Below are 16,064 nucleotides of genomic sequence, written 5' to 3'. Positions count from 1 at the left end.
TACATTCAACAGTCAAAACCAAACAAGGTTGATGGTTTCTTGTAAACCTTTATGCACAGGTGTGTGCCTCACCTGTAAGTGCTTGACTATGTTGACAACTTCTCTGGTAGAATAAGGATAGGTGATGATTCCCTGGTCAGCTAAACTCCTCAGCTCTCCAAAAGCAGCCACAAGCTTCTGAAGGATGTGCTCAGGCACGTTTGGTCCATATTGTCTGAGCATCTCGAGCTCTGCCTGGGGTTTGGGATTATCCACTGCATGGCAGCTAAAAATATCACCTAGAGGAGAAAAGCATTCACATTCAGCATGCAGCTAATGCATTATAATGCCACCGAAAACAGGGAGGGGTCATTGAAAGAGCCACTGGTTGCTCACCAAAGCGCTTCTATTTTTAAATGTGCAAAACTGCGCTGAAAGCCCATCCAACAACAGGATGATACATGAAGAAAGCAAATGACTACAGCAAAAGAGAATGGAACTAAGTGATGTGTGGTTTATTCCACATAGAGCTATTTCTGTTAAAAATTACACAATACTTGCATACATTCTCATTGGGAGATACTCAGACACAAAGGACAAAAGAGAGAATAGCCTGTGTCTTTGCCGATTCCACTCGCTTCCCCATAGCACCCCGTGTTAACAGGTTGCTGTATTATTCTTCCACACCTGTATTAGTATGTTTTAAAAATGCACACATACAAACATATACAGTTTTGGTGATTTATTCCTATTCCATTTGATTGGAAAATCATCTCCATGTGGTTCTGAGACCACATTTTTAACTTTAACAGATGTTGAATATCTTCAGAAATTATACACATCTAGCTCATATGCATGTTTCCGTATGCATACTTAAAAAGGGGGAATTACCATCTTCACTCTCTAAATAATTTGTATCTTGTGCAGATCGCTAGAATATACTTTAGAAGTTAGTTTTGGAAAAGTAAACCTGCAGAGACAATGTCTAAATTAGAATCAAGAAAAAGGAATGTAGAAACACAAAATATTCCATCTGCAATTTAGGCCTCTGAGAATATACTAGAAAAATATAATTTATGCTCAAGAGAGATGACTTTCTCATATTGAGTGCTCATATAATTCTACTGATTCATAATCCAGGATACCAGGGACCAAAGGAAGTTAAAGCAAATAAATTAGCATTATTTGTTATGTTCATTTGAGGAAGAAAGGCCATCTAGATCTTTCTTTGACAAAGAAACCATCTGAATAATTATTTTATCCTTATAACATATTTATAAAAGCAACCGAATAAAATGCAAGCTATCATCATAACTTTGAGCTCATAGCTCATAGACCAGCTCGTTCAAATACAAACGTAAAGAACAGCTTTTGCCTGCTTTGCTGAAAATCAAATGTATATAAAGCTATAATTGATCCCTCACTCATTCATTCATCAAGTAATTATTAAAGGTCTTCATGTGTCAAGTGCTATTCTAGGCACTTTATATACATCAATGATCAACAACACAAAAATCCCTCTCCTTGTGGAATTTATATTCTGGCACAAGGAAACTATAAATATAAATATTAGAAAACGAATGTTTCAGAGGGAAAAGAAAAGCGCAGTGTAGGACATCAGAATGGTGATGGTAGGCAGGTGAGTCGAGTAGGTCTCATGTCTGCAATTGCAGATCTCTAGGGTTAGAGCATTCCAGGCCAAGGAATAGCTAATGCAAAGCCCAAAGGCAAGCACACCTGGCATGTCCCAGGAAGAGGCAGGAGAGCAGGTGGCTGGAACAGAATGAGTGATGGGGACAGCAGCATAAAGCAGTTAGCACACGAGCTCACAGAGCTAAGAGGACTGGGGAGACATATTGTGTGCTCTTCTCAAGAGATTCTCTGCATGTACAAAGTGAAATCATGTACACATATCCCTCTTGCCTTCTGTGTTTTTTTTTTTTTATTAATTCAAATGGTAGACTACTATACTCACTGTTCTGAATTATTGTACTTTGAGAATTTTTGTTTTTTAAATCAGCATGGGGAAACTTATCCATTCTTTTTTTTTTTTTTTTTAAACAGCTGCCTAGCATTCTGTTGTGTGGATATAATGGAATTTCTTTATCCAGTTCCTTTTGGGTTGTTTCCATTTTTTTGCTCCTATAAACAATGCTGTATTGCTTATCCTCGTATTTACATTATTGCATGGCTAATTCCCTTGGATAAATTCATGGCTGTGGAACTGCTACACGGAAAATCCTGCTAGCACACTGAGCCTGCTTCATGGTCGGTATGGGAATTACCAGTTTCCAGAATGACCTACTTGCTACAGAGACACCATTCTTAAAGGCTCCTGAGACTAAGGTGAGCCCACGGCTTCTCCATCAATGTGCGTCAGTTTTCTGAGCTGGCTTCCAGCCTCTTCAGGTTCAGGGGGAATGTGACAAAACTAGACACTAAAAAACCATTTCGTGTTTTATTTCTAAGAGGCCCTAAACAACAAAGTATAGTGTAATTATTTAAGGAAACAGACTCTGGAATCAGAGCCACACTTTGACACTCATCATCTAAGGGGCCCTAGAAAAAGAATCTCGCTGAATGTCAGATAATCTCCTTCTTTACTATGGGGATAACAAATACTGTCACGGGTAGTAGCGATGATGACACAGCACACGGCAGAGTTCTGTGACAGCCATTATGGCAGTGTTAGTAAGATAGTATTATTATTGCTATTGCTTTTGTTATTATTATCATTATTGCTTTTACCTAAAGTACCGAAGAAATCGTTGCCTAGGAAAGGAAATCCAGGTCTATTGGCCAGAACAATCATCCTAAAATCAGGATGAATCACTACAACATTGTCTCTTCCGTTCACATTAGCAGAATCTGAAAAACAAAATTTCTATTTATTCTTTATTGATAAAATTCTTAAGAATATCAAGTTACAGCCTTTAAAATAATATAGCAGTCATACTGTTCAGTTATTTGAAAAACTGTGAAATCTGCTGTAACAACTTGGTTGCAGGAAAAATAAATCTTTCTTGAGAAAGTTTGCTTAAGAACAGAATACTGATAAAGCCTATAGTAATTATACAGGAACTTGCATTTTTATGTCAATTCAATGACATATGTCAATACCTAAAAGAGCAAATTTGTCCAAATGTCTTATAGTTTTTAAATTTGGCTTGAGATGCTGTTATTCCTTCAAAGAAAAAACAAGGTAAGAATTCATAAGAAGGGATAATTAAAGGACACTCAAGGACAATGCAAACATCCTTTAGTGTTTGTCAGATCAGCAGCTCTGTCACTTTGCAAAGCGACTACTGTCTGCAGCTAAGCAGTGATTCTTGTTCAGAGTATGTACCCTGAAACCTAACCACGTAGAAGAAAGGTCTTCAACACCCAGTTAACCCATTTGTGCAATGCTGATTTATTTCCAGCCAAGAAATTCTACCATAGTTCTTAAAATAAATAATCTCGAGTTGACTGGAGCTTTCTTTGTGCAAATGTGTAAAGTATTAAAGAAATTGAATACTATCATTAAAAAATGATAGTTGTAAAGCACCGCAGGTTTATTTGAGAGGAGTGTAATTCTACTGAGTTAACAACAACATTCATTTTAAGGTTGTAATAGAAACATGTTAGAGCTTTAAAATATTCCAGCTAAAAATGAAAGAAAATAAACTGCACGCAAATAACTGAGCGGTGAGTATAATAAGGATTATATGTTCTAAGAGTAGAAAAATACGAAGCTGATTTGTCCTAAAACTACTGTTGAAATTTTCGAAGATACTCTGTTCTGTGGCTACAAAAAGTGAAACTGACTAAGCTTGATTCAGACATAATAGATTCTTATAAATGACTGTCAATAAGGGCAACTTGAGGTTTTTGGACTTACACTTGTTGCTTTTAGAGAAGTCGTTAAAGGTGTCATTTGATACCAGAAATGTAAAAATTGCATCTATTGAAAGAAAAGTTGCTTTTTTCATACTCACTTGCAACAATGCGTCTTCCATCTGCTAGAATCATTTCTCCATTTTCTACTAAAGTTTTTAAAATACAGGTGACATTGGTTGGGGCCTTGTCTGCCTCATCTACTACCAGAATATGACCCAACTTCACTGCTTTAACCTGAAGACAGAACATTTACCATAAACAAAAACTGAAAGCAAACATTTAAAAAAACTTCATCACTCATTGCTTTGAATCTATAATGGCTGATTATATTTAAGTTATGGATAAAAAAAAAAAGCCTGTAGCACAGCTGGGAACAAAATTTATGGGTCTCAACCAAAGGCTACCCATTTATTAAACTGCTGAGTCTGCAGGTATCCCTTTATTTCCTGTTAGCAGTACAATCATTCTTATGTTGAGGATGTCCATAACATGTTACAGACCAGAGTGGGGGAGATTTAAAACGAGGGTAGCACTGAGAAATTAAATTGCCATGGGGGGTAAGTGAGTGAGGTATCACAGTAAATGGTGGATTTTCAAACACTGCATTTGTTAAGGCTCTAAAAAAGTGTACAGTTTTAACAGATCAGAATGGATGGTGAAGACATGGGTATTCGAGACAAAAGGGGATCAATGGTTCAACTCAAGAAATCCTGGAGCATAGCAAGGGAAGAGTGAATATGAACAGCCTATCTGGGCTGAAGCAGAGGCTAAATGTAAGAAATGAGAAAATAGGGCCTAAAAGGGGAGATCAGGTCTCCACTACTAAACACGTGATTGCCAGACAAAAAAACATGTACTTTCCTTCATCAAGTAATGGGATGTAACTAAAGAGCGATGAGTTCAGATATAAGAATGGAACTTCAAACTACACTTCAGGGCATTTAATCTGACGGCAATGTGTAGAATCAACTAAAAGGGGATAATCATAATAATTTGGTAAAAAAAATGGTTTGGGGAGCAGATGTTAGGGTCCAAGGCAGTGGGGGAAATGAAAATTAAAAGCATTAGACTGATCTGAAAAGTTTTCAGAGGTATAATCTAGTCTTGGCAACTGATTAGATGGGAAGAATGGAAAGGAAAATAAGAGAAGGTTCTAGGTCTTAGAACCTGAGTGAATGGTAACATCATGAAAAGAAAGATAAAAGCTAGGAAAAACTCTTTAAAGCACTTGTAGAGAGTATTAAATTCATAAATACTCAATGAATTTAAATGTAAAGCCAAAGATTATTATTTTTTTAAATAGTAAGAAACATCTCATAACTAAATGGACCAAATCATAAACTTTTTTCATTGCACAGTTTTGGCAAATAATTGTAAGGAAATACAGACTGAGAAATAGTGATTCCCCGTACTGCAAATATTTTATTCCATATTCTAAAAAACCTGATGACAAATTTTTCTTTTTAAATTTTAGAGTAAAAATAAAGTGAATTAAAAAAGAAGACAAAACATGTAGCTTCTAACATGAGCCGCAGGCTTCACTTCTCTGTGCAGGGAGAGCCAGGCCCCACCGGGGAGAATTCTGGCAGGAGATACTAACAGGTGCCAGACCACAGATGTCCTCAGGATGGCTTCTTTGTGCCATTGCCGCAAAGGAGTTATCTACACAGAGGGGCAGGCCAGGCAGGCTGGGATTTCTTTGGGCCTCATGTGAGAAGCGAGAAATGGATCTTCCCAGTTGCCAAAAACATTGGGCTAATATTTCATTCATTAAAACCATTTTAAAAAACATTCCAGAAGCATTGTCTAATTTCAAACTCTACACATTTGAAAATAACAGAAAACTATGTTTCTTATTTAAATTCTGGAATGGAAAAGAAATCATTAGAGGATTTCTATCATTCCCTAACTCTCTCACTCTGGAGACAGAGCAGAATTAGAAAGCATGTTATTTTCCCCAAATAATTTGCATTTAAGTATCCACTCCCCAAGTGATATATAAATGAGTGCTTTGCAGTGAAGACTGAAATATATTGGAATCTATGAAAGACTCCATATTCCCGGTCAAAGGCTGAAATACAATGATCACTAAAAAAAAAACCACAGTTGTAAATATTCATATAATTGGATTACTCACCAAAGGTGAGTCTTCATACACTATGAGCCCATCTTTAACAGAAGGCTGAAGAGTAAGGGTTTGTACCGTGGTGTCCCTGTAGTGAAACCAACACACTTTACAGTTAGTATGGAAATAAACTGACATTTGATCATGAATAAAAATACAACACAAGAGCACTTCTTTTTTACTTTTGGTCATCATGCCCAAATGAATAAAACTTGCAAATGAAATTCCATTCAGCAACAGTATTTTGCAGATGCAAATATAAATTAGAAGGGTTTGGGAATTAATCCAGGTTTGCAGATTATCTAAATTCTTCTCTTTTGTCTTCCAGATAAAAAGATCAATCACTTCTCTTTCCCTGGGGACCATTTCATTTCACTCCTCAAAATCACCTCCTGAGGGTGAAGAGAAGAAATTAAAACTATATATTTGTATTTTATACCTACATTATTTATGTTATTTTTAAATAATTGTGATGGTGGGTTTGGTGACGACTGGCAATGTTGATATGCCAACTAAAGCAGGTCTATGACTTCCAGGCTGTGGCCCTGGCCTAGTCCGCCATCATGAAGCACAAAAGCCAGACTATCTCACCTCAGGTCAGGAACCGTGGGATCTTTAAACATGTCTGCTACGATCAGGGCAATCCATTTTATTTTCTTAAATCTACCTACTACTATTTACCTGACCCCCAACCCCCCAAAAGATTAAGATCTTCAAAAGTATTAATCATAAGCTGTCTTGATGTCATGCACCTCCTCACATGAGGAAATATGAAGCTCACATCACCTGTGAGTATTCTGGCCAAAAACATGTGTTTATAAGCTGCAGGTGATAGGCAGGTTCACACATTTTTAACAAGATCAGTTTTTCTATCTTTATCTTCTATATATATTCTATCTAAAGAAAAATCCTACTGCCATCTTGATCATGTCACACAGAGATTTAAATTACTTTTAAATGTGAGTAGCTCCTCTCTTTACAAGAGTTCAAAGTTGTCTTTTCAAACTACTTGACCAAAATATGTTCAAAGTAAAATGTTACAATTGTGTTGTTTTGAGTACCTACTACGTATAAGCCACTACTTGGAATAGGAACTTCAGACTTTAGTGCCAAAACACACTTCTGAAACTTCTACCCAAATGTCAAATTCTACCACAATTTATTAAAGTTATAAAATGTGGATCTACTTCTTCCACATTTTCATACAAGGGAATATTACTCTGCCATAAGAAAAGATGAAATAGTGCCATTTGTGACAACATGGATGGATCTTGAGATTATGCTAAGCGAAATAAGTCAGACAGAAAAAGTCAAGAACCATATGACTTCACTCATATGTGGGATATAAAACTGAAAGCAACAAACGAACAAGACAAACAAACAAATGAAAACTAATAGACACAGACAACAGTTTAGTGGTTACCAGAGGGTAAAGGGGGAGGCGGAATGGTAGATGAGGGTAAATAAAGGGGGGTCAAATATATGGTGATTGAAGGAGAACTGACTGGGTGGTGAGCACACAATGCAATATAGAGATGATGTATTACAGAATTGTATGCTTGAAACCTATATAATTTTACTAACCAATGCCACCCCAATTAGTTTAATAAAGATTTTAAAAATGTGTATCTATTAGAAAAAAATACCACATGAAAATCACAAAGCAAAGTTCAGATACAACTGAAATCATTTTTTCTTTTTTTGCTTTAGCAAAACATATTTAATCAAAATCAGTTCATTTCTTTGAGAGGCAGTAGTGAGGTAGTGGAAAGAGGACTTTGGAGTCAGACCAGTCAGGATTTAAATTCTCGTTCTTGTCAGTTATTAGCCATATGATCTTGGGTAAGTAATAAAACCCACCCAGGAGGCTCGTTGACAGAACACTTGGAAAGTAAGTAGCACAATATACGGCAGAGAGAGAATGTGTATTTATATGTCAGCTTTAACTATTTATTGTTATCGTTATTGCTGCTCGTATGACTAAAAGTTACTTTCCTGTCTAACTTCTACTTGATCTTCAAGGTTTTAGCATAGACAGTATTTACAGGAAATCCCTTCCTTGACCCTTTTTAGACCAGGGTAGGTGGCCTTGCTGTGTGTTCCCGCTGAGCCCTGATCTCCCCCGATTTTTGCCCTAAACACACTATACTGTTGTTGCTTACTTTAATACCTATCTTTCCACACCATATCTACCTTGATCTACCTTGTCCCTCATCCTGTCCCCAGCATCTAATGGATGTCTTGCTCATGGGAACAATTTAATAAATATTTGTTGAATAAATGAATGCATAACGAAGTGAACAAAAATGCTAAAAGTCAAAAAATTTCAACATTATAGCTTATAGTGCAACATATAGCATATAAACTTCCAAATTTATTGGAAGATGGAACTTTTTTTTTTAAACTGAGAAACTGGAACTACAGAATCCACTTTTTAAAATGTTGAGTTTGACTGAGGCTGACTTTCTTAGAGGTAAGGAACCTTCCTCATTCCTTTCTAAGTGTGTACTAGGCAGTACAGTCATGTCGAGAAGCACACTTAAGGTTGATGAGTCAAGGATTGAGGGGAAATTTTTTTATGTCCATCACAGACTTCAGCTGAGCTGAAGTTCACTTCTAACTGTAGCAGGTGCCTTCTGCTTCTGAGGCCTCATTGGCCAGGGCTTGAGCAGCTATGCTGGCAATACAACTATTGACATTTACAACTTCTAGATGACCTGCCCTATTTGCACCAAGATTGAAAGGCTATTGCCTTTCACTTGACCAAACGGTGACTGATTTTTTCAGTTAATTCCCTGGTGGGTCTGCCATACTGCCATTCCTGAGCCCTAGTCCAAGCTCCCGTGACCCACTGCTTCCTCTGGGCCTAGCACTACACTTTACAAAGAACCTAATAATTATTGTTTAATCTTCGCTAAAATTCAAATTCAAATGTGCCTAAAATAAAGCCTTGGGTGATGTTAAGGAAAGTGAGAATACATTATGACAATTTATTGGGGCTCATCAACTTTCAGCATGAATAAAATGTTTCTTGCGCAATATGACGATACATAGTCATATGTTCATTTTCTGTAGTGCTGGGTCTTATAAGTTTACTGTAGGACACACTTTATGCTATCTTCTACTAAAAATTAATGTTTAGAGGTTAAAAAAAATCAAGACCAGAGCTTAATTAATCTTACTGAAATTCACTGTCAATATTCCAGCAATTCAGAAGGGGGAGGGGGAGGAAGAGAAAAAGAAGTGCTCACACAGATTTTTAGAGCAATAGAGCGAATTTCTCACTTTAGCTGCCACATATTTAATGGGCACCAACATGGCACCTTCCAGCACCAAAATTGAAAAAGGAACTCTTGTGTCATTGTGGGCAGAAAGGAAATTCAGTTATTTTCATCTTAACTACAGTGCCTCCTAGCAGGGTAAGAACAGGAAATTCAAGCTGAATTCCAACTCTAAAAAGGCAAATGAAATTGCTCTATAACACTTGAATTCTGATAGCATACACCTTGTCAAATTAGATTTCTGAAAAGATTTCGGTACCAGAAATAAAAACGGTTAAGTTTGAGTGAACCAGCTCAAACCAGATGACTTCCAAAAGGGAATACAAACGAGGATAAATACAAATGGCAATCGTGGCTTTCCGTGGAGCAGTCTATGAAAAATAGGAATAAGATAAAAGTTGGGCCGGCCTAGGGACACAGGTGGTTGGAGTGCTGTACTTCTAACGAGGTCGCGGGTTCGATTCCCTCATGGGCCAGTGAGCTGCGCCCTCTACAGCTAAGATTGTGAACAACAGCTCTCCCTGGAGCTGGGCTGCCGTGAGCAGCCGGAAGTTGGTGTGTGCTGCCGTGTGCTGTCACGAGTGGCCGGTGGCCAGCGTACGTAGCCAGCAGCTGGTGAGAGCTGCCGTGAGCTGCTGTGAGAGGCCGACTGATGACCAGCGACTGACTACCTTAACCGGGGGTGGGGGGGGGCACAAGGCTCACAATACCAGCATGGGCCAGGGAGCTGTGTCCTACACAACTAGATTGAGAAACAATGGCTTGAACCATAGTGGGGGGTGGAGGAGGCAGAAGAAAGGGGAAAAAAAAAGATAAAAGTGGGCTTGTTCTGTTTGTGTTATTGATCCTTTTGTCTTACAAGTATACAGGAAAAGAAAAGCAAAGACTAATAAAATACATAAAATAAAAATGAATTTTAAAAAGTCGGTTGGCTTATATTTCAGTAAGTTTCTTTGATTATGTAAGAGTAGAAACTAATCCACTATCTTCTGCATAGTACTTAATACATGAAGACTGTTTTCCAGATATCCTATAATATTATTAACTTCAATTTAGTAAATGATAAGGTGACTGCTGTTGTTGCAGGTGACATATGAATGGACTCTCAAAGACTGATTCTTTTTCAGAGTATATGATTAAAATTATCGCTCTGTATTTATGAGCATCTTGGATCAAAAGAAATTACTTTTCCACACAAATCAGTAATAACTTTAGGAGAACATTTTATTTATTTGCTACAATTTCAATTCTATTATGATTTCTTCCTCTTAAGAACAGCTTTGAAATATAAGCTTATAAAAATTTAAATAAAGTCAACAATTTCAACATTACTAGGAGAAGAAAAGTTAAAACACATCTAGTCACATTTCTTTAGTCTAAGGTTTAATAAAGAGATGGCTTTCCAGTATATAACAGTTAGCAGTAATGCTTGAGGAATTAATTAGAAAGTTCTGCTAATTGCTGACATTTATGTTATCACCAATTGTTCTCACTTCTTAGATCTTACAAACTAAAACTGTCTGTCAATTAAAACCTATATGGATAAAGGGGCTATTCAAAGAAATATGGTGCTAAACTCTAGTGTTCTTTAAAGTCTATAACTTTAACTTTGCTTTTTAAATTAGAGTAATTAATGTTTCAATAGCAATTTAAAGTGATTCCAGATGCAATAAAAGTAATTAGATTGTATAAGCACCAGGTTTTTTTATCTAAATAAGTAAAGAAAATTGGCTTCTAGAGAGCAAGAACAATCTGTTCTGAAATGTTGCTTGTAAAGGTCCATTAAACTAATATCCTCTAATTTACTGAGCAGCAAAAGATCTCAAAATAGTGATGTTTATTTTGAGGATGATATCTTAATGAGTTGTATTTTAATTGGTTTATGGTTAGCTCTCTTTTATAAAAACAAGATTGAAACTTAAGAGTGAAGGAAGAAATAGACACAAAAATCGACTCTAACTTTACAGTTCAATAAAATGCAAATGGCTGTAAGAAGAGTCCACTCATTAATATCAGCCAAACGTGAGAAAGGAAGCATAGAACACAGCATACAGGGGGCACTAACAAATATTTGCTCCATATTTTAAAAAGAGGGATGATTTTGAAAATATAATTCAATGCTAATTTTTGAGAACATTACTGACTGAGAAATAAATGTTGTCGAAAGATGTTTTTCAAGTGAAGAAGTTGTTTATGGCATCATCAAGCATATCATTTCCACAAGGCTTATTTTAAAATAACTAATGAAATAAAGGAACACTAATAATAATTATCACTAATAAAACAGAGAGTGTTACTGAGAGGCGATGCATACAAACGTGAGAATTAACAGACGTTTACAAACATTCTGAGCTCTGCTGAACAGAAGCAGTCCATCTTCCTACCCCTGCTTTTTAAAAGGCAAATTTTTTTCACCACATTGGGAAACAAACTTCCCCAGGCCCTCAGACAGCAACAGACATTATTATAAGCAGTATTGCCATCCAATACAAAAAAAGGAAGATGCAAATTAGCTGTGATTAGAGCTGTGATTAGAGTAATTATATAAGTTAAGACACAGCTCTGGCTTAAAGTTGAGTCCTCCTAGCTTGGTCCATCTCTTAGCCTCTTGAAGCCCAACATTACTCATCTCTACAGAGGGAATGAACATAGAACATATGAAGGAGTATGCCAGAGGACAAAGTAAGGAAGATAAAAGTGGAATGAGAAATAGCATCATTGCATGTGCTGTGAATGCTTTGAGGAAAAGACCTTTTAGTAAGAAAAGCCAAAGAGTACTTCTGCCAAAGTTACTGGAAAGACTCCAGCTCTTAAAATAGTTGTTTTGGAGGACAAATAGTTGATGGAGTAATCAATCACTCATCACTAATAAGTCCAGATGCAAAAAATCCTAACACACCGTAGGCGGAGGACAGGAAGGGGATAATACTGATGGAGGAAGTTGCTTTGATGCCACCTTTCCCCTTCAGAGGTAGTTCCTGCTGGGAAGAGAAGGTAGAAAACATCCACAGCAAAACAGTCATCTGATGGAAGCTAAACATTTCCATCCGCTTAGTTTTCAAAATCTACTTGCCTTTACTGCATCTCCTAGTACTATCTTGACAGTATTAAAAAAAAAAAATTCCTCCAATATTCAAAGCCATGCTGATAATCAAGTCTTTTCACAAACTCTGAAAGTCTCGTCTAGTCTTTAAAAATAATAAAAACACGTCTACTAAAATGGTATGTTTAAAAATTGATCTATTGTCTTTACTCTAAAAACTAGCTTTCTGGGCCAGTACATTTTAGGGACTCAAAATGACTTAATTTCTTTGTAGAAACTTCGTTTACCATTTTCCAGGCAAAAAGAAAAAAGAAAAACAGTATGTAGACTGTTTTCCTTTTTCCTTGCCATTAAAATAAATATATTTTCTAATCAGTTTTTTAAAAAAGGAACAGAAGAATGGAATGCAGATTAAACTATGAAGTTGAATGCGTAAGCTATTCCAGAATATACCCCGTTGTCCTGAGCCCACACCTTCTGGAAACAGGTGAGCTGGACACAGCGGACGCTGCACATGGCAAGGTCAGCGTCTGGCTGCCTTTTTTGGGTGTCTATCACATTTCTTGAACCCAAAGTTAAATAAATGAGTAGTTTACAATGGCAACTGTTCTCCTCGCTGCCTTATGAACTATGGCAGGATCACCACTGTGGAGAGCCTCCAGACGCACGCTGGCAAGACGCCATGTGCAGCCCATGCAGCCTTGCGCTGGTGGGCATCTCAACAACCACCCCTTTCTAAGACGTAAAACAGCTATGTCATCTTGGGACTGAGAAGCTCTCTCTCCTCCTGAGCAATCCCTTCTGCTTTCTCAGGGTGAATCTGAGGGTGTGGTTCACTGGTCCTATTCTGTCATTTGATGTTAGGTATTAGTGCTATTTATTTAAGGTCATCCAGAAAATCTCCAAAACCACACCAAAAAAAAAAAAAAAAGAAGTACTCAATACAGAGATGAAACCTGAAAAAGAAAACAAATAAATTGAAGAAAAGCAGGTTTACAGACGCAGAAGACTGGAAACAGCTACTGTCTATCGGTGCCACTCCAATGTCCACCTTCTCAATGAGGCCTTCCCCGCCCAACCTATTAAACATCTTACTCTACTCCTGCCCTCTTCCCTGCTTTATTTTTTCCCATGGCACTATGCATTTAATCCTCTCTCTCTGTCTCTCTCTGTCTCTCTCTCTGTCTCTCTCTCTCGCAATATCAACACGAAGGCTGGGATTTTCAGCTCTTCTCTTCCTGTTGCAAACACTCATGCTTGTGAGCAGCATAGGATAGGCGTTCCACGTTTGCTGAAAAGGATGCACTCCAGTCAGCTACTTCAGTCACGTACCCTGAGCCGGACTGAGTAACGGGTAGTTCTTTAACGCACCAAGCAGACCCGTGTGCACTCTCTCTGGAGTGTTCTCGTTCCTTCTCCCTCCTTTGCCTGGCAATCCCTGAAAGCCTTGTCTTAAAAAACTCAGTCAAATGTCACCTCCTCTTTGAAGTGTCCTCACGGCTCACTTCTCTCCCCCCAGCCGCACTGTTTGTTCCATAGAAAGTACTGTACACGTCAGAAATCTTCTAGATGTGCACAGAAGTGTCTCCTCACAAGGCATACCATCTGCAGACAAGGGGATATCACCTTTTTTACATACCTAGTGTCTATTATCATGCTTCATACCTTCTAGGCAGGCAACAAATGTTGGCCCTGAGAATGAATCAACACCTATTATGTACTTCTAACATGGAGAGCAGATTATTAAGCATGAAGTGTTGTAACAGGAATAATTCAGAGATCCTGCTCTCCAGAAGCTCACACGACAGCGAGATAGCTATAAGACAAGCAACTATAATTCACACCAGAACGTGATAAGGGCTATCACAGAAATTAAAACAAAGCTCAATGGGGACACAGAGGGGAAGCTAATAAGTTCTGATGGAAGAGGACAGGGCATTGATGGCTGAGTAGGATTTTAAGTGGCAGGGGTGGGTAGAAAGTGCTTCCAGGCAGAGGAACAAACACGTAGAAGTCTGGAGCTATGAGAGAATTTCAGAGGGACGCTGAGTGTGTCTAGAAGACAGCTGTATGGAGGGGAGTAGAGCAGGATAGGGAACGTGGGCCAAAGTGTACTGTTTTCTTAAATATCATGCTCAAAAGTCTCACTTTCACTTCACAGAAACAGAGGCCCAATCATCTATCCATTTCAGAGACAGGACTCTCTTACTTTTGCTGGACGTCACAAAGATAGATATGAAGGAAGAGACATTGCGTTTAATCATTTGTTTACCAAATGTGTATGGGACATCACTGTACTCAGACATGCCGGAAGGAGGCAGGTCAAGGATGTAACCCTGCCCTTAGGGAGAGCTCACTGTCTGGAAGGGAAGACAGAGGTGGGAACACACAATTGAGATAAAGAATGACATGTACAATAGCAGAGCCTACTCTAGGAAGGCAGCTCTAAACAGACTATCAATAAAAGGATGTTTTTCTAGAAGACAGATTCTAAAATATACAAAAATAGAAACAAAAAAATGAGCCGAAAATGAAAACAATACCTTCAAAAACAGTTTAAGGTTTTATTTGTTAATAAGACAAAAAAAACTTTTTGTTCTCATTAAAAATTGACGAAGGATATTTTGGAGAGAACAATGCGATTGATGCACGTTGTTATCTGTGTGATTGGAAGGTCTAGTCCTACATTAGTTTAATCTGATACTTGTTTTAATGGCTGTTACAGCTGAGAAAGTTCACAAAGGCATGTGTACCCAGACAGAAGCACAGCACTGACTCCCTACATCTCATTTATCAGACACACAAAGGTTTTCATTACATGGGCTTTGGAATTCCCATCTCTCCTAATGTCAATCAGAGATTGTGCAAACTAATTGGACAATGCAACATTTCATATTTTGAACTAATAGGTCACTGAAAGGCTTCATTTATGACTTTCAGACATGCTAAGAAATTGTTTTCAAATTGTTTTAGTGTGCAGACACGAGACATTTCAGGAGTGTACGATCTAGTTCTACATTTCAGCACTTCCGACACAATATGTGTGGGTTTCCCACACCCAACAATTCTCTTATTCTCTGCAGACATTGACTGGGTGTCCTGCAGGTCCATTCAATTCTGACAGTAACTACCCAGCGGAGTCAGTGCAGACCCCACAGATTAGGGGCTCTGTCCCACAATCCTGCCCCCACCTCAGATGCCAATCACAAGTCTGGGCCTCCCATAGTTGGGACGGACCAGCTATAAATTAGGGGTTCCTGCGACCTCCTCCTCAGGTGCCATGATTTGCTAGAACAGCTCACAGAGCTCCAGAAGGCACTTTACTTACTACTGCAGGTGTATTAGAAGGGATATAATGCAAAACAGCCAACTGTAAGAGATGCACAGGGCAAGTTATTGGGGGAGGGGGAGTGTACGCAGAGCGCGTGTGCCACCCTCCCAGCACCTCAGTGCTCACCAACCTGGAAGCTCTCCCGACTCCAGTTTTGGATTTTTATTGAGGTTACATTAGGCGGGGGCCATTGATTAAATCACTGACGATTTCCTCAACTGGAGATTAACTTAATCTTCACCTCCTCTCCTCTCCTCCCTGAGGTCGGGCGTGGGGCTGAAAGTTCCAACCCTCTCATCATGCGGTTGGTTCCTCCGGCAGCCTGTCCCAGTTCTGAAGCTAGCTAGGAGCTCAAGGGTCACCTCATTAGCATACAGAAACACTCTCATAACTAGAGATTCAAAAGATCAAATATCATAATAAAAC

General features: G+C 38.2%; 1 protein-coding gene across 1 annotated transcript in view; it reads right to left on the bottom strand.

Moving 5' to 3' along the window:
* Positions 1-16,064, bottom strand: part of VWA8 (von Willebrand factor A domain containing 8) — a 299,153-nt gene that overhangs the window by 136,633 nt on the left and 146,456 nt on the right. Inside the window, exons 22-25 of the mRNA XM_074329337.1 lie at positions 5,996-6,071; positions 3,957-4,092; positions 2,728-2,847; positions 73-278 (exon numbers count right to left, since the gene is read on the bottom strand). Of these exons, the coding sequence (XP_074185438.1) occupies positions 73-278; positions 2,728-2,847; positions 3,957-4,092; positions 5,996-6,071 (538 nt within the window). The remainder of the gene's footprint in view (positions 1-72; positions 279-2,727; positions 2,848-3,956; positions 4,093-5,995; positions 6,072-16,064) is intronic.

Source organism: Rhinolophus sinicus, linkage group LG04, assembly GCF_036562045.2.
Source record: "Rhinolophus sinicus isolate RSC01 linkage group LG04, ASM3656204v1, whole genome shotgun sequence".
Lineage (NCBI taxonomy): Eukaryota > Metazoa > Chordata > Mammalia > Chiroptera > Rhinolophidae > Rhinolophus > Rhinolophus sinicus.
Note: the sequence above shows the minus strand (reverse complement) of the source record. Positions and strands in the feature narration are given on the sequence as shown.